We start from the raw sequence: 16,763 nt of genomic DNA, 5'->3' as shown, positions 1-16,763 counted from the left end.
GGATCTTCCAGAAGTGACCTGGTCAGAGAGCTTCTTGCGTCTCAGAAATGAAGAAAAGGCACAGGAAACAGCACTATCAGTCCAATAGGAAACAGCACTATTCATTCTCTGGGAGCTGCCCCAGCCCTATTCTGGGCCACAGTCTAGAACTTTCTTTTCCAGCTCACAACCTGCATATAGCTCAGGTCCCTGGAGACCCCAGCCCAGCTGAGGGAGAGCAGTTTCCTCATTTGTGTGACAAGCAACTCCCTTCCCACCACTCCCCACTCCCTCCCAAGTACAGACACCCTTGCGTCCTGCTCCAGTTGAAGGGGTGACAAAGATTCCTGAAGCATTCTGTCTGAGTCTAGTGGCGGCTCTAGCAGACACAGGGAAATGTGGCTCTAGCCAGACACAGGGAAATGTGGCTCTAGCCAGACACAGGGAAATGTGGCTCTAGCAGACACAGGGAAATGTGGCTGGCTGGCTGTTGGGTGATCCAGTTCCTTGGGAGCCAATGTTTGTACCCCTGGTATTAGCTGTTTTTCCCACTAAAATAAGCACTGAGAGGCAAGACCGTGTCCCTCTGAGCTATTTGCCAAAGACTTCAGGCTGGAGGAAAAAGAACACGGCTTGATAGAAGTGCAAGGCGGATCCAGCACCAACTCTGCCATTTTCTAATCCTAGGTCCTGAGTGAACACTGACCGCCAGTTTACATCTTAGGTGTGTAGGGAGCGTGGAGGAGGCAAATCCTGTTTGGAGAAAGCCAGTGTCCAACACAGCACTTGGTAAACATGAGGCATGGGAATGCTGAGTGACAGGCACCACGGGCCATGCTGAGCCCCACTCGCTCATCTGGCTGGGGTCATCAGAGGGAGGCCCAACCCAGGATCTCCTGTCCATGGGCTGGGGAGCAGCAACAGTCAGGAGCGAGGGCCCAGCCCACCTCCCCTAGGAGGCGGAGGGAAGGGGGCTGAGTGGTTGTCAGGCGTGGTCCTCCCCATCTGCGACATGGCGGTAGCCAGGAGGCTGGGCCTGCATCCGGAAGAGGACGGTGAGGAGCAGCACTATGAGGAGGAAGAGGATGGAGCCACATACAGCCAAGGCCACGATCACCTCTGGGCATGGGGAAGGCAAGAGAAAGGTCATGTCAGCATTCCATCATATGCCAGGTACTATTCTGACATATAGGAGATACACAGAGGTGGCCAAGACAGAGTCCCTGCTCTCATGAAGTTTACATGCTAGGAGAGGGGATGTAATAAATAAGCAAATGGGCTGGTCACAGTGGCTCATGCCTGTAATCCCAACATTTTGGAAGGTTGAGGCGGGCAGATCACCTGAGGTCAGGAGTTCGAGACCAGCCTGGCCATCATGGTGAAAACCCATCTCTACTAAATAAAGTTGGCCAGGCGTAGTGGCTCACACCAGTAATCCCAGCACTTTGGGAGGCCGAGGTGGGTGGATCACCTGAAGTCAGGAGTTCGAGACCAGCCTGGCCAACGTGGTGAAATGCCGTCTCTACTAAAAATACAAAAAATTAGCTGGGCATGGTGATGCGCGCCTGTAATCCTAGCTACTCGGGAGGCTGAGGCAGAATTGCTTGAACCTGGGAGACAGAGGTTGCAGTGAGCCGAGATCACGCCACTGCACTCCAGCCTGGGTGACAAAATGAGACTGTCTCAAAAAAAAAAAAAAAAAAGGAGTGACAGTTCAGTGACGAATGTGATACAGATAGACAAAGCAAAGTAGGTCAGCAGGGAAGGCATCATTAAGAAAGCGAGAAGTTTAACAGAGACCTGGAGTCAATGAATGACATACAACAATCTGAGAAGAGTATCACGGGACAGAGGAGAGGAAGGAAGGGCAAAAGGCCCAGATGTGGGGATAAGCCTGGCACATGCTAGGATCATCAAGAAAGTCAGTCTCACCAGAGCAGAGTAAGCAAGGGGCATGTAGGAGATGGGGCAGGAGACCAGATGGAGTAGGGCCTGGAAGGCCATGGTGAAGAACTTGGATTTTATTGTATATGTGATGGGAAGCCACTGGAAAATTCTGAGAGGACAGTAGTGTGAACTGGTTTACATTTTTTAAAAGTTAACTCAGTCGGCCGCGGTGGCTCATGACTGTAATCCCAGCAATTTGGGAGACTAAGGCGGGCGGATCACCTGAGGTTGGGAGTTTGAGACCAGCCTGACCAACATGGAGAAACCTCGTCTCTACTGAAAATACAAAATCAGCTGGGCATGGTGATGCATGCCTGTAATCCCAGCTACTCGGGAGGCTGAGGCAGGAGAATCGCTTGAACCTGGGAGGCGGAGGTTGCAGTGAGCCGAGACTGCGCCATTGCACTCCAGCCTGGGCAACAAGAGCAAAACTCCATCTCAAAAAAATAAAAAAAGTTAACTCTGCTGTGCTGAAAGACTGGTAGGGACAAGAATAGAACCAGAAAGAACTAGGAAGCTTTTCATTCGGTCAGGCAAGAGCTGACGGTAGATTGGACCGCGGAGGCAAGAGCACATATTAATATTTGAAAGGTTGAGCTGATCTGGCAGTGGGCTGGATGAGGGGTATGAGAAGCGGTATGCAGAATGACCCAAGGGTTATACTGTGCCACTAGGTGACTCGTGGCATTGACTGAAACAAGGAAGCCTGGAAGAAGAGCAGCTTTGGAAGGAAAAGCATCTGGTTTTAGACATCGCAGCTTTGAGATGCCTTACTTAACATGCATGTAGAGACCTCAACTTGGCAGCTGGATATGAGTCTCTAGCTCAGAGAAGAGGTTGTGAATCTGTGAGTCAAGGCATAAGCACAGAAGTGGGCATGGAGATGGGCATAAAGTCATGAGGCTGCATGAGATCACTTGGGAGTGTGCACAGATGGGGAAAGCTCCAGGGATGAGTCCTGGGTCATCCGTTCTTTAGTGAGGAAGGGACGCCTGAAAGTCAGGAGAAGCCAAGAAAGTGTTTCAGGAAGGGGTGACCAATTATGTAATGCTGCTGAGAGGTGAGAGAAGCTAAGAATTAGTCACTGGCTTTGGTAGGAGGTCACTGGTCACCAGACAAGTATGGCTTCAGGGTAGTGGAAGGTGACACAAGACTGTCTAATGTGAGTCTAAGAGAACAGGTGGTGAGGAAGCAGAGCCAGATTCTAGGCAGCTCTTTCGAGGATTCCATTCTGAGAGGGAAGAGGCTGGTGGCTGGGGAAGAGGTGGCTCTCAGAGGTCATGGATGGGCTTTTGGGAGGGAAGTGATCCAGTAGAGAAGCAGAGGCGTCAGAGCTCCTTGCAGAGGTGAGGAGAGAGAACCCGAGTGTGGGTGGAGAGGCCACCCTAAGCAGTGGCTTCCCTCAGCAAGTAAGCTGGTGGAGCTGGTGGTGGGAGAACGAGCTGATTCTCTCTTGGCTCTTATTTTCTCGGTGATACAAGTGAGACATCACCTGAGGGTGAGAAGTGGGGAGAAGGTATAAAGCAGTCTGGGGTCGGGGAGGGAACTCCTAGCAAATGCAGTCAAATGGCTGGAAGTGCGACAGCTCTTGAGATGTACGGATGTGAATTGTAGGTTGTTCTAGGGCATGACTAGCAAGGAGGCCGGTGACAGCTCACCTGTGTCTGCAGGACCGCTTGCCACCTGGCACTCCTGCTGCCAATCCTTGGGCACGACGGGCTCTGTGAGGCGAAGGAAGTCCTGCAGTGGGCAGCGGTGAGGGCAGCCAGGCAGGCTGAGCGGCCAGGGGGCCTTGTCACTCTCGTTCCGAAAGTACATCTCCACTGAGAAATTCCTGCGGGTCGACAGGAGGCAATATGGGAGCTGCTCAGCCTGCCCGTCATGGGGTCCTTGGGCTGCCTCGAGCCACCTCCCGAGGGCCCCCTCCAGAGGACACTGCTAGCTCCACTCACCCAGAATCTTCCTGGTACAGTTCAAATATGTGGCAGGAGGCGTAGGGGGCTTGTTCACCATTGTAGACGTCCAGTGCCATTTGCAGGGCAACCAGGGTAGTGTCGTGCTGCGGGGGAGAGGGGCTGCCCGTCAGCATTGTTCCCCACACCCGCAGGAACCGAACAGAGAAGAAATCCAGCTCCTTGCCTGACACAGCGCACTAGGGAGCGCAGGCACTCACCGCGGAGTAAACCAGCAGCTTGGGGAGCTGGGAGGTGGTCGCCATTAGGGTCAGGTTCTTCCTTATCTGAGCCAGCAGGACTCCTAAAGGAGAAAAGTCCCCCGTGTTGCTGGCTACAGCCACCTCTGCCTTCTAATTCGACCTATCTATGCTCCTTTCACCCTCTGCCAGGCCTGGGCCTCATCACCTACGTGGAGAACTCTTTAGTGTCATGAACTCTTTAGTGTCATGCTCTTTAGGGACCATGTAAGAACTCTGTGGCACCCCTCCTCTCTAAGAACTGTCAAATGTACAGAAGGAAGCAAGACAAAACAAGATATCTGCCTATATGTCAACACGGATGTAGAAACCTGCCTGTGTTTACAGAAGCACTTCAGTTTGAAACAAATGTAAACTTAAGATTGCTTCAGAGTACACAGCGGGTGGGTCCATGCCCGGGTAACTACCATATGCTCTGAAAACCGAGATGTCAAAAAGGTGTGACAGCATGCATGCCCTTAGGTGCTCAAATGAGGAAGCTGGCATGTGTGTTACTCTCAGCCTTCTCAAAATGGCCCCCAGTGGTTCTCTTGGGGCAGCTGTTCATTTAAGAGAGGGAGGGTCTTCTGATGTGGGCGAAACTTAAGAACATGAATGGCAGGGCTGGGCGTGGTGGCTCATGTGTGTAATCCCAGCACTTTGGAAGGCTGAGGCGGGCAGATCACCAGAGGTCAGGAGTTTGAGACCAGCCTGGCCAACATAGTGAAACCCCGTCTCTACTAAAAATATAAAAATTAGCTGGGCGTGGTAGCAGGCACTTGTAGTCCCAGCTACTTAGGAAGCTGAGGCAGGAGAATCGCTTGAACCTGGGAGGTGGAGGCTGCAATAAGCCGAGATCATGCCACTCTACTATAGCCTGGGTGACAGAGCAAGACTCTGTCTCAAAATAAATAGGCTGGGTATGGTGGCTCATGCCTGCAATCCCAGCAGTTTGGGAGGCCGAGGTGGGTGAATCACCTGAGGTCAGGAGTTCAAGACCAGCCTGGTCAACATGGTGAAACCCTGTTTCTACTAAAAATACAAAAATTAGCCGGGCATGGTGGCTGAGGTCAGGAGCCTGGCCAACATGGTGAAACCCCGTTTCTACTAAAAATACAAAAGTTAGCCAGGCGTGATGGCATGTGCCTGTAATCCCAGCTACTCAGAAGGCTGAGGTAGGAGAATCACTTGAACCCAGGAGGCAGAGGTTGTAGTGAGCCAAGATCGAGCCATTGCACTCCAGCCTGGGTGATGAGGGAAACTCCATCCCCCTGAAAAAAAATAAATAAATAACAATTTTTTTAAAAAGAATATGAATGGCAGAAAAGGAAGAGAGGTGGGGAAATTTGGTGACTAGCGGCATGAGGAGGGGGATTTGGTTTTGAAAGAGCAGGGAGTGTTTCAGTAGAGAGGGAAGTGTGTGAGAAGCCCCCACAGCAGATTTTTAACGCCTTAGGGTCCTGAGGAGTGGAGTGACTTGCTGTCCTTGTCACTCACCCCCCTGAAGCCGGGCCTTCTCCGCCTGCTGGTAGATTCCGAAGAGGAAGCGGAAGCTGAAGTCCTTTAGCCGGCTGAGACGCTGCATGGTTTGGGGTGAGGCCCAGGGCGGCAGGCGCAGCCCGTGCGTTTGCTGTGTATCGCAGCGGGCAGGTTAGCGCCCCAGGCCTAGGCCAGCCTCTCCAGGGGGCAGCTCTCTTCCCCAGTGGGAAGGTGCCTGTGTGTGTGAGGGAGGGAGAGGGGAGAGAGGCAGAGGGGCTGGAACCAGTAGACATGGCAGGCAGTGTGGATGCTGCAGGGCACAGGAAAGGAAGCTCAGGCACAAAAAGTGAGACTCAGCAGAAAGGAGATCTGGGTGGAGAACAGCAGGGACTGCTGACAATTAATAAACCATTTCCCACTCTGAGGATCTCTGTCACCCGTGAGGGAAGTTCCCGTGTTTCACAAGCACAGCCTCCCTGGACCTCCCCAGGGGCGTGACGGTATCAGGCACTGTGTTCTACCGTCCTGGTGACCTGGGCCTGCTGAGAGGGAAAAGAGTGATCACAGTGGGCACCCTAGTGGGCTCACCTCACAGAAGAGTGTGTCATAGACATTCCAGACGGTCTCCAGTGTCAGGTCTGTAAGCCCTGTCTCGTTGGCCACCATGTCCAGAAATTGCTATGAAAAATGGATCAGGGTCTCAGTCCTGCTCTGGGGAAAAGACAGCATGGTGACCTCCACCTCTGCCCCTACTCACTGCATTCCGAGAACTCTCATTCTGATACTCTGGTGTCTGCCGGGTCTCGTTCTGCAGCTGCTCATAACGGGGGCATGGGCCCAGCGGGAACTTCAGCAGCTGTAGAGCAAAGCGGGGAAACAGGCAGCAGGAAAAGGAGCCTGCCATCAGCAGGCCCACGGCCAGAGCTGTCACCTCACCACCCCAGGGAAGGGCTGGCCACTCTCACCCTGTCCTCAGTGATGGGCACAGTGTGCACAGGGATAGGCTGCCACGAGATGTTCGGGTTGAAGCGCTGCATCCCGTTGGGAGGGAAGAGTCCAGCCAGGTTGGCCTCAGCACTCATGAGAGTCCGGTCAAAGTCTGTGCTTCGCACATAAACCTGCAGAGATAGCAACACAAGTCACGTGTGTCTGTGTGTGTGTGGTGGGGAAGTTTTGGTCACCCTGAAGTGGAGCCTTGTATGTGTGTGTGTGTGTGGTGGGAAGTTTTGGTCACCCCAAAGTGGAGCCCCAGGGGAGAACCTGTTCTTGATGGCCACCCAGCAAACTGTAAACCTACCATACATCTGGCCCTCACCCTCCTCTGGCCTCTGGCCTTCCCCGTCCCCCAAACACTGCACTGGGGGTTGTCACCACTCTGTGAAGAACTCCTGTGGGAATGGCCTTAGTTGAAATGCCCCTTCCAGTCAAAAGTGCTGAGTCAATCAGTAAGGCTCTCTGGTCTGTCTGGTTTCATAGCAACACCTCTCTCCCTGTCTAGATCAGGGTCCTTGGGGCAGAAACTAGGTCCAGTGACGACCCTTAGAGACCAGGGAGAAAAAAATAAGATAAAGGGCTGGGCCTGGTGGCTCACACCTATAATCCTAGCACTTTGGGAGGCCAATGCAGGAGGATCGCTTGAGGCCAGGAGCTCAAGACTAGCCTGAGCAACATAGTGAGACCCTGTCTCTACAAAAAAAATTAAAAAATTACCCAAGTGTGACAGGTACCTGTAGTCCCAGCTACTTGGGACGCTGAGGCAGGAGGATCACTTGAGCCCAGGAGTTTGAGGCTGCAGTGAGCTATGACTGAGGCACTGTGCTACAGTTTGGGTGACAGAGTGAGACCCCTTTAAAATATATGTATATATTTTGGGCCAGGCACGGTGGCTCATGCCTGTAATCCCAGCACTTTAGGAGGCTGAGGCAGGCGGATCAGCTGAGGTCAGGAGTTCAAGACCAGCCTGGCCAACATGGTGAAATCCTGTCTCTACTAAAAATACAAAAATTAGCCAGGCATGGTGGCACACACCTGTAATCCCAGCTACTCGGGAGGCTGAGACAGGAGAATTGCTTGAACCCAGGAGGCGGAGGTTGCAGTGAGCCAAGATCATGTCACTGCACTCCAGCCTGAGCGACACAGCAAGACTCCATCTCAAAAAATATATATATATATTAAAAAAATATTTTGAAGAGCTTATTCAGAGATAGTGGCTCATGAAAAGGGAGGAGGAAACTGGGGAAGGACAAGCTCAGGACAGAGCTGGGCCTTAAGAGAACAATAACAATGTCTAGGGACTCTTGATACGGCTGAGGCTGACAGTGGTAACCAGAGGAACAGCTTCCCCCATTCCTGGGGTGGCGGGAGGACTCAAGGAGCAGGCACACTCACCAGTCCTCCTTGATGTGTCCTAGGAATGTAGCATGACCTGGCGCGGCAGACAGGGCTCAAAGACCTCATCTTGATCAAGAAAAGACAAGCCCTATCTACGCATGTTTTCCCCGCTGTCTTTCATCTTGGCCCTGTCTGGTTTATCCTCAGATACCCCCACAACATTCTAAGCTCCATGAAGACAGAGATCATATCTGTGTGGTGCACCACTGAATGCAAAGTGCTAGCACAGTCGTTGGCCTTTAATAGGTACTCAATAAATGTCTTGGATGGAAAGCCTGTGATTTCACAGAGTCAGAAACCACTTTGCCAGGCCCGCCCTTAAGTCTGAATTGGGATGCTTAATCAAGTTTGCCTCTTCCCAGCCAAGCAGGGGCAACTCAGCTCCTAGGGCTTTGTTCCAGACAGCTCTCAGATGTCTTTTCCTGTAGTTGGTTTTTTTTGTTTTTTTTTTAAGTATTTATTGATCATTCTTGGGTGTTTCTCGGAGAGGGGGATATGGCAGGGTCATAGGATAATAGTGGAGAGAAGGTCAGCAGATAAACACATGAGCAAAGGTCTCTGGTTTTCCTAGGTCTTTTCCTGTAGTTGTGACCAAAAATACAAGGAGGCCAAAGTGCCCAGCCTCAGCCTTAGGCTCCCTGAGGGCAAAAGATGAGGGCAGCATACCCCGTTCCCCTTACCTCTTGCCGGTGATAAGAGGTGTTTAGGAAGCCATGATAGCGCTGCCGCAGGGCCTGGCCCAGCTCCCAGTGCTGTAGCATCCCCTCCTGTGGGCAAACCCAAGGGTTAAGAGGGTCTAGAGGGAAGGGGTGGCTTCAAGCCCCATGGGGTTTAGGCCCTGTTGCTTTCCAGGTTTACCCTTTGCTGGAGTCAATTAATCTGATCCCAGAAGTCTTTCATTAAGTGGCCAGTCATGCACAGCAATATCATGGGCACAGAGATTAAGGTTATGAAATCTGGTCAAAGTCAGCACCCACATGGGAAAAGGCAGTTTAGTAGGACCCCAAGTTTTGTAGACTGCTCTGGACGTCACTCATTCTGCAGCTCATCCTGAGGAAAGGCTGGCTTCTGACCCACCTTGGTTAACTGACCAAACCCCTGGGGCCATTCTTCTTCCTGATAGGGGTCCTTGGGATATGTCTTCACTGGTGAACGGTCTCCATGGCGGTACAGCTGAGGGAAGAAAATGGTTTGCCTATAGGTCAGAAGCATCCCCTTGATAGGGACCCAGAGCCTACCTTTTGCCCCATATTAGGGAAGGAAGTCTCATTCCCTCTGGGAAGCCTCCTCGCTGCAAAAGACCCCAGCTAGGAGTCAGTCACTTCTTCTTCCAGAGATTCTAACTTAGCTAAGCAATGCTACTGGAGACCATAGGCAAAGCCAAGGTACAGGTAGGAAGGGAAAAGAGAAGTGAAAGCAACGTATGTGGTGGGGACAACTGGGGAAAAAAGATAACCAAAGGCTTCTTTAGGGATGAGTCTTAACCATTCAACCACTTCCCTGTCTCAAGGCAGACTCACCCCTACGCATTCGGTCATCCTGACTCCCATAAGCCAGGGCTCCACGTCAATCCTGAATCCAGCCTCCCAACTACCCAGGCCAGTCGTCCCCTCCTAAACCAGCTGTTCCTTCCCGAGATCCTCGACCCCCACCAGCTGGCCTTTGCCCTTCTAGCTTCAGGGAACTCTTTGGTGACCCCATCTCTCATTACCAAGGTAACGAAGCGCAGACTCCGGGCCTGGGTGGGCGGCATCACCACCAGGTTCACGCCGAGAAGGAGCTGGAGGAGAGCCGCCCGGCTCCAGCCGGACCGCTTGCCCGCCATCACCGTTGTAATCTATGCAGCAAAAAAGCTGGAACCCGCTGGGTGGCACCTGCAAGCAGCCGCCCGGACGCACCCGTAAGGACACACGCCGGAAGTGCGTTCGCCGCCATCTTACTTAGGGACGAGCTGGGGTGCGGGGAAAAGGCGCAATCTCGGTGGGATTGCGTGCAGGAGGGTTGCGGTCTGGCTGTGGCGGAGGAGCGTAAGAAGGTAACGCGACCTGGCGCGGCAGACAGGGCTCGAAGACCTCATCTTGATAAAGAAGGCCATAAGTTCGCGTTTGCCTCTGCTCGGAGAAATCCCTTACCAAGGTGGCGCTTGCAGTGGGCGGGACCATGTCTGGAGAGCCAGCGTCCCCTCCAGGCTTGACCCCATAGCTAGATCGGGTGCAGAATTGAGGCGAGGGATGGGAAAGTAGAGGTCGCTTCTCTCTACGCCCCTGCCTTTGTGGGGAGATTGAGCCCTGGCCCTGTTCTCTAGGAGACGTTTTGCTTGGGGTGCAGGGCACAGTATGTAAACAACTCTTTGGACTCCGTGTGTCCTTGAAGTTGCCCCAGTCTAGCCTACCTTTCCTGCACCGCACAAAGCTTCAGTAGCCCTCTCACTTTCCCTTCCAGTCCTTTTCCTGTCCTCCCTCCCCTCCACTTCCAAGTTTTAGAGTCAAGACGTCATGTCTCTTCCCAAAGGAGTTGGTTTGCACAGGATGTTCAGACTTTCCAGACCCAAAGCACTGAATCCCTGGGGGAGGAATTTCAGACCAGTGGGGAGGTATTTTGAGGTAAGGGACAGGCGCATATCATAAAGTGGGAGTAGGTGGCGTTTCCACAGAATCAATGGCCCTCTTGGCATTGACCATTAGGATTCAGGTGCAGCCAGTTTGGCCTCAGGACTTTGTGACTCTTGTGACGGTTGCAGAAGTTGCAGAAGGTCAGATCATACGTCCTGGGGATGCTTTGATTCAGATCTGCCTACTGGAAGCAAATCTCCTCAGATCTTTGGGAAACAAAACTGATCAGGCTTGGCCTGGGCGCCGTGGCTCACCTGTAATCCCAGCACTTTGAGAGGCCGAGGCAGGCAGATCACCTGAGGTCAGGAGTTCGAGACCGGCCTGGTCAACGTGGCGAAACCCCGTCTCTACTAAAAATACAAAAAAAAAAAATTAGCCAGGTGTGGTGGCGTGCTCCTGTAATCCCAGCTACTCCGGAGGCTGACGCAGGAGAATCGCTTGAACTCGGAAATCGGAGGTTGCAGTGAGCTGAGATCACGCCACTGCACTCCAGCCTGGGCGACAGAGTGAGACTGTCTCAAAACAACAAAAAAAAAACCTGATTAGGCTTGGTGTGGTGGCTCAAGTTTGTAATCCCAGCACTTTGGGAGGCCAGGGTGGGAAGATTGCTTGAGCCCAGGAGTTCGAGACCAGCCTGAGCAGCTTAGGAAGATCTCCTCTCTACCAAAAAAAAAAGTTTAAAAATTAGCTGGGTGTGGTGGCACACACCTGTGATCCTAGCTCCTCAGGAGGCTGAGGTGGGAGGATCACCTTGAGCCCAGGAGGTTGAGGCTGCAGTGAGCCATGATGGTGCAACTACACTCCAGTCTAGATGACAGAGCAAGACTGTGTCTCAAAAAAAAAAAAGAAAAAAAAGATCAAAATTATCTGTCCTTATTTTGCCCTAGGACTCCAGATTCAATTATTTATATATACTTCAGGATTTAAACTTTGCTTCCAGAGTTGTCGTGGAGGAGGCCAAGAAGCAAATAGAGTAAGAGCCAAAGCCTGGGTAGCCAAACAGTTCTTAACCTTCTTATTTAATCACAAGCCCCTTTATGAATCACATGAAAATTTTGCACCTCTCCTCCAGAAAAATGTTCACACATATAAACACACACATGGAATTTTGCATATAATCCCAAATGGTTCACAAAGACCATTTATTACAGGTTTCATAAATCAGCATCTCTGAATACCTGATTTAACCTAGTCCTCTTTACAGCTTAGGAAACAAACCTAAAGAGAGGAAGTGACTTGTCCAAATTCACAGTTTGGGCATAGGCACAGTTTGAGAATGGATTAAAAGTCAAGTTTTGGCCGGGTGCGTGCTCACGCCTGTAATCCCAGCACTTTGGGAGGCCGAGGCGAGCGGATCACGAGGTCAGGAGATCGAGACCATCCTGGCTAACATGGTGAAACCCCGTCTCTACTAAAAATACAAAAAATTAGCCAGGCATGGTGGTGGGCGCCTGTAGTCCCAGCTACTTGGGAGGCTGAGGCAGGAGAATGGCATGAACCCGGCAGGCGGAGCTTGCAGTGAGTGGAGATCATGCCACTGCACCCCAGTCTGGGCGACAGAGCAAGACTCCGTCTCAAAAAAAAAAAAAAGTCAGGTTTTGTGACTTTCAGTTAAATAGTCTATAATGGGCTGCTTCTTGCAGGCTACTCAAACTGCATTACTAAACTGTAATTGGTGATCCCAAAATACTTTCAATAAAGAGGTATCTGTCAAAGGAAACCTTTTCAAATTAGTAGGACTAAACGGGGCTGAGGCCAGACATGGCTCACACCTGTAATCCCAGCACTTCGGGAGGACGAGGCGGGTGGATCACCTGAGGTCAGGAGTTCGAGACCAGCCTGGCCACCACGGTGAAACCCCATCTCTACTAAAAATACAAAAATTAGCCAGGCGTGGTGGCGTGTGCCTGTAATCCCAGCTACCGGGGAGGCTGAGACAGGAGAATCACTTGAACCCGGGAGGCAGAGGCTGCAGTGAGCCGAGATTGTGCCACTTCACTCCAGCCTGGGCAACAGAGCGAGACTCTGTCTCAAAAATAAAATAAAGGGGGCTTGGGTAATTGGCAAAATGCTGCATATTAGTGGTGGGGGGAGGGAGTTGAGTGTTTTGTTTTCATAGGCCTCTTACTCTCCTTGCAAACTAGCCAGACCATTGTACTTTCAGAGTGTAGATCTTTGGCTCACCAAATTTCAGCTATCTCTCAAATTCAGCTTTTGCTTTTCTTCCCACTTGCTCAAATATGTCTATATTCTTTGTGCATGCAAGTATCTCACGTAGGAGGGATTGATGAAGCAGATATTATTTCAGTTTTTATAGGGAGAAACTATTCCAGGAAGGGTGGGGATTATAGCGCAACTAGATAGTACAGCCTGAAGCTGAGCCCTAGTTTCTTCACCCCTTTGCCTTCAGCTTTTGCATTTTCTGCCGGATGATTCTATGGTTCTTACACTTTGGTTCCTAACTACAGATGCAAAAAAAGCAAAAAAAAAAACACATGTAGATAGATGGATACATGGGCCTATCTCAGATCAAATAAATCAGAATCTCTGAAGGTGAGGACAGGAACCACTACCTTATTCTAATAAGAAGCAGAAGCAAACCTAAATCCAGGTATGTTCGCTATTTTTTTTCCATCTGAAGAGGCAGTTTTTGTTTTGTTTTGTTTTGTTTTGTTTTGTTTTGTTGTTGTTGTTGTTGTTTTTGAGATGGAGTTTTACTCTTGTTGCCCAGGCTGGAGTGCAATGGCGTGATCTCAGCTCACGGCAACCTGCGCCTCCCGGGTTGAAGCGATTCTCCTGCCTCAGCCTCCCGAGTAGCTGGGATTACAGGCATGCGCCACCACGCCTGGCTAATTTTGTATTTTTAGTAGAGACAGAGTTTCTCCATGTTGGTCAGGCTGGTCTCGAACTCCTGACCTCAGGTGATCTACCCGTTTTGGCCTCCCAAAGTGCTGGGATTACAGGTGTGAGCCACCACACCCACCTGGCTGTTTTTTTTTTTTTTTTGAGACAGAGTCTCCCACTGTCGCCCGGGCTGGAGTGCAGTGACATAGTCTCAGCTCACTGCAAGCTCTGCCTCCCAGGTTCACGCCATTCTCCTGCCTCAGCCTCTTGAGTAGCTGGGACTACAGGCACCCGCCACCACGCCCGGCTAATTTTTTTGTATTTTAACTAGAGACGGGGTTTCACCGTGTTAGCCAGGATGGTCTCTATCTCCTGACCTAGTGATCCGCCCACTCAGCCTCCCAAAGTGCTGGGATTATAGGCGTGAGCCACTGCACCCGGCCCCAGCCGGCAGTTTTATATAATGGAGTGTATTTGTGATTTTTGTTTGTTTGAGCTTGAACTCGAACTTTTGAATCAGCTAAACTTATATTCTTTTTTTTTTTTTTTTTTTTTGAGACAGTCTCCCTCTGTCACCCAGGCTGGAGTGCAGTGGTGCAATCATGGTTCACTGCAGCCTCAACCTCCTGGGCTCCAACAGTCCTCCTACCTCAGCTCCCCAAGTAGCTGGGACTACAGGCAGATGCCACCATGCCTGGTTAGTGTGTGTGTGTGTGTGTGTGTGTGTGTGTGTGTGTGTTTTCTGTAAAGGTGAGGTTTCACCATGTTGCCTAGGTGTGTGTGTGTGTGTGTGTGTGTGTGTGTTTTCTGTAAAGGTGAGGTTTCACCATGTTGCCTAGGCTAATCTCAAACTCCTGGACTCAAGTGATCTGCCCTTCTTGGCCTCCCAAAGTGCTAGGATTACAAGTGTGAGCCACCACACCCAGTCTTATACCTGTATTCAAATTTGACATTTGTCCCTTGCTAGTAACTATCTCCTAGAGTTTACTGTGAGAATAAATGAAATAATGCATGTAAAGATAAATGTATGTAGTAGGGATGAAATAAATGTCACATCTTTCCTTTCTGCCTTCTGTATCATCTCTGAACTCAGGTCTGGGAATCCGGGTTTCTGGATTATTCTCTATGTTGTGATTGGAAGGTTGGGTAGAAGTCACTTGAGTAGATACGCAGTGGTCTGCAAGATGATCCCCACACTTTCCACCCTTCCAGAACAGTGAAGGAGGGAACAAGAAGCAGTTGCCCTGGTCCATCCCTGCAGACCTTACCCTATGGCCTGCTTCATGGGAATGAGTACTTTCAGGGGAGTTAGCCAGTACTACCTGTGACCATGGCTGGTGAATGCTCCTGTTTCTGCTTCAAGTTTCTCCTTGCTGTGAGAAGAAACCTGTGGAGGTTCTGGGGACCAGATATGTGACTTGGTAGATCCCCGAGTGTGTTCCCAGAGACATTGCCTCCTGCAGGAGCCAAGGAAACATAGAAGAGGCCCACAGGACTGGGGGACTTTGGACCTAACAACTGCAGGCTGGTGGGACTGTGGCACGGGGGTGGGTCTGCCAAAGTGGGAACGTGATTCCAGCTGCTGATCACTTCACTGCTTGCCCTGGCTTGAAGCAAGTCTCAGTGGTTGGTCTCCAGAAACTCCATGGAAATACTGCCAACAGGTTTTGGTCTTCTCCCATTTTCCTCTCCTTTTCCCTCTTTGTAGGGATGAGGGTTGGGGTTTCTGAGCTGTAACCTCATAGGACAGCTCTGGCAGTTGAAGTCCTGGTTATAATTCCTCCTAAACAGGAGATGACACTGAGGCCAACTCCCTGGCTTGGGGGAGTTGGTCCCTGACCTACTTTTTCAGCAGTTGACGCTAGCCTGCCCACCCCCCACCCCCCGCAAGATGGGGCTCGTGTGTGGTCCTGGGTCCTGGGAAGCCACCTGTGGGGAGACTAGGTGTCAGGGGAGGGAGTTGAAGAACAAAGTGGATGAAAGAGGCTTCTCCCAGCTCCCAGAAGATAGGGCACCAGGCCCCAGACCATTGGGTCCTGAGTTTCTTGAAACCAGGCACCTCAGGGACATCTCTGACTGCCCTGCTGGGCTGGAGCTTCTGGGAGCAGGGAGGTAGAGGAGGGGGCTGGACTGGTGATGTGGGTGCTGGGACAGAATAATGCCAGTCTCTCAGTGACTAGAGTCCCTGGTTTCTGCTTTTCCAGGACAGCTGGAGCCTTGTGAAAATCAGAGAGGGAATACATGCGAGAGGAATGGAGAGCCTTGTGCTTGTGACTCAGAGATACCCAGACCAGGGTGGGGGCCTTGGGAGGGGACGACCTTGTGATGAGGGGGAACAAAAGCAAAAGCTGGAGGCAGAAGTCTGAGATGGGGGTGTCACAGGGGCTTTTCTGAAATGTGAAAATGAATACATGGGCAGATTTTGCAACAGCACCCAGCCTGCTGTCTTCTCACACTCTGCTCCCCAGCCCCCGCCTGTTCCCCCTCTCCTACCCTGTGCTTCCTCTCATCTTTCACCAGGCTCCTCTTCTGCCTCAGCCTTCATCTTTTTCTCATCTGGTTCCTTCTGTCCCATCCACACCCCCTGTCCACTCTTTCCCTGTTTCCTCTGTTCTCTTCCCTGGTGCCCTGTTCATCTGTTTCAGTCTCTTTGGCTGCTTGCCCTGGCCCCCGTCCTTCTATGCTTTAATGTGGGGCCCATGGGAACTGGAGTTCATAGCAAAACAGGAAGAGCTGGTGAGCAGGAAACTGGGAATGGGGCAGGGGGTGAATGACCAGCAGTAACCTCAGCAGCTCGCCTCCCACATCTGGACTGGAGCATCTGCAGGGTTCTCAGCCTCTCGCCTGTAGCCCACCAGCCCTGGCTGCTTCCATTCCAGCACTTCACTGGCCCAAGACGCAACAAGACAAGATTGTCCTGGACTCTGACACAGCAAAGGGACTGGAGTGAGGACATCCGGGTTCTGATCCCAGCCAGGCCACTAACTGTGTGGTCTTGGAAAAGGCCCTCACATGAGTTTCAGTGTTCTCTGTCAAATGGAGTTCAGGTTACTTACCCTCCTTTCCTCCCAGGGCTGCTCTAAGGACCAGAAAAGATAGTGAAGGGTTTGTGCTGTGTATGGAAACAAGTACAAAGTTCAAAATCCACCAGGTTAAAGCAATAGGAAGACCCATAGCTGAAAGAACTGGGAGGGTGATGATAACTCGTGCCATTTCTCGAACACTTACTATATGCCACACGTTGTGATAGAATCTGTTCTTTCTTTCTTTTCTTTCTTTCCCTTTCTTTCTCTTTTTCTTTCTTTCTTTCTTTCTTTCTT

General features: G+C 51.2%; 2 protein-coding genes across 6 annotated transcripts in view; one reads left to right on the top strand and one right to left on the bottom strand.

The window, feature by feature from the left end:
- Nucleotides 1–74: 74 nt before the first annotated feature.
- On the bottom strand, nucleotides 75–9,841 carry ACP2 (acid phosphatase 2, lysosomal). Of its 2 annotated transcripts, NM_001133641.1 has the most exon segments (11): nucleotides 75–1,098; nucleotides 3,585–3,760; nucleotides 3,879–3,985; nucleotides 4,100–4,182; nucleotides 5,615–5,747; nucleotides 6,185–6,274; nucleotides 6,354–6,452; nucleotides 6,562–6,714; nucleotides 8,668–8,754; nucleotides 9,065–9,160; nucleotides 9,699–9,833. In NM_001133641.1, coding segments are annotated over 11 exon segments (1,272 nt in total). In that variant the 5' UTR covers nucleotides 9,813–9,833; the 3' UTR covers nucleotides 75–964.
- NR1H3 (nuclear receptor subfamily 1 group H member 3) overlaps nucleotides 9,827–16,763 on the top strand; it is a 20,488-nt gene continuing 13,551 nt past the window's right edge. The window contains exon 1 of one of the 4 annotated variants that reach the window (XM_054525800.1): nucleotides 9,827–9,887. In XM_054525800.1, coding sequence (XP_054381775.1) covers nucleotides 9,827–9,887 — 61 coding nt within the window. Of the gene's footprint in view, nucleotides 9,888–9,917; nucleotides 10,023–16,763 lie in introns of those variants that run through there. The other 3 variants (XM_009246403.3, XM_003777773.5, XM_009246407.4) reach the window with 3 other exon arrangements.

The sequence above is a fragment of the Pongo abelii genome, chromosome 9 (assembly GCF_028885655.2).
Source record: "Pongo abelii isolate AG06213 chromosome 9, NHGRI_mPonAbe1-v2.0_pri, whole genome shotgun sequence".
In the NCBI taxonomy this organism is placed as follows: Eukaryota; Metazoa; Chordata; class Mammalia; order Primates; family Hominidae; genus Pongo; species Pongo abelii.
This window is presented reverse-complemented; position numbering and strand designations above follow the sequence as displayed.

Bases quoted from the DNA above. Each gene is read 5' to 3' on its own strand.
- ACP2 (XM_054523837.2), bottom strand. From the start codon at position 9,812: ATGGCGGGCAAGCGGTCCGGCTGGAGCCGGGCGGCTCTCCTCCAGCTC. The intron at 3,986-6,184 runs GTGAGCCCACTA...TCTCCCCCGCAG, and splicing joins ATGACACACTCTTCTGTGAG to CACGACACTACCCTGGTTGC. The intron at 1,099-3,584 runs GTGAGCTGTCAC...CCCCATGCCCAG, and splicing joins AAGCGGTCCTGCAGACACAG to AGGTGATCGTGGCCTTGGCT.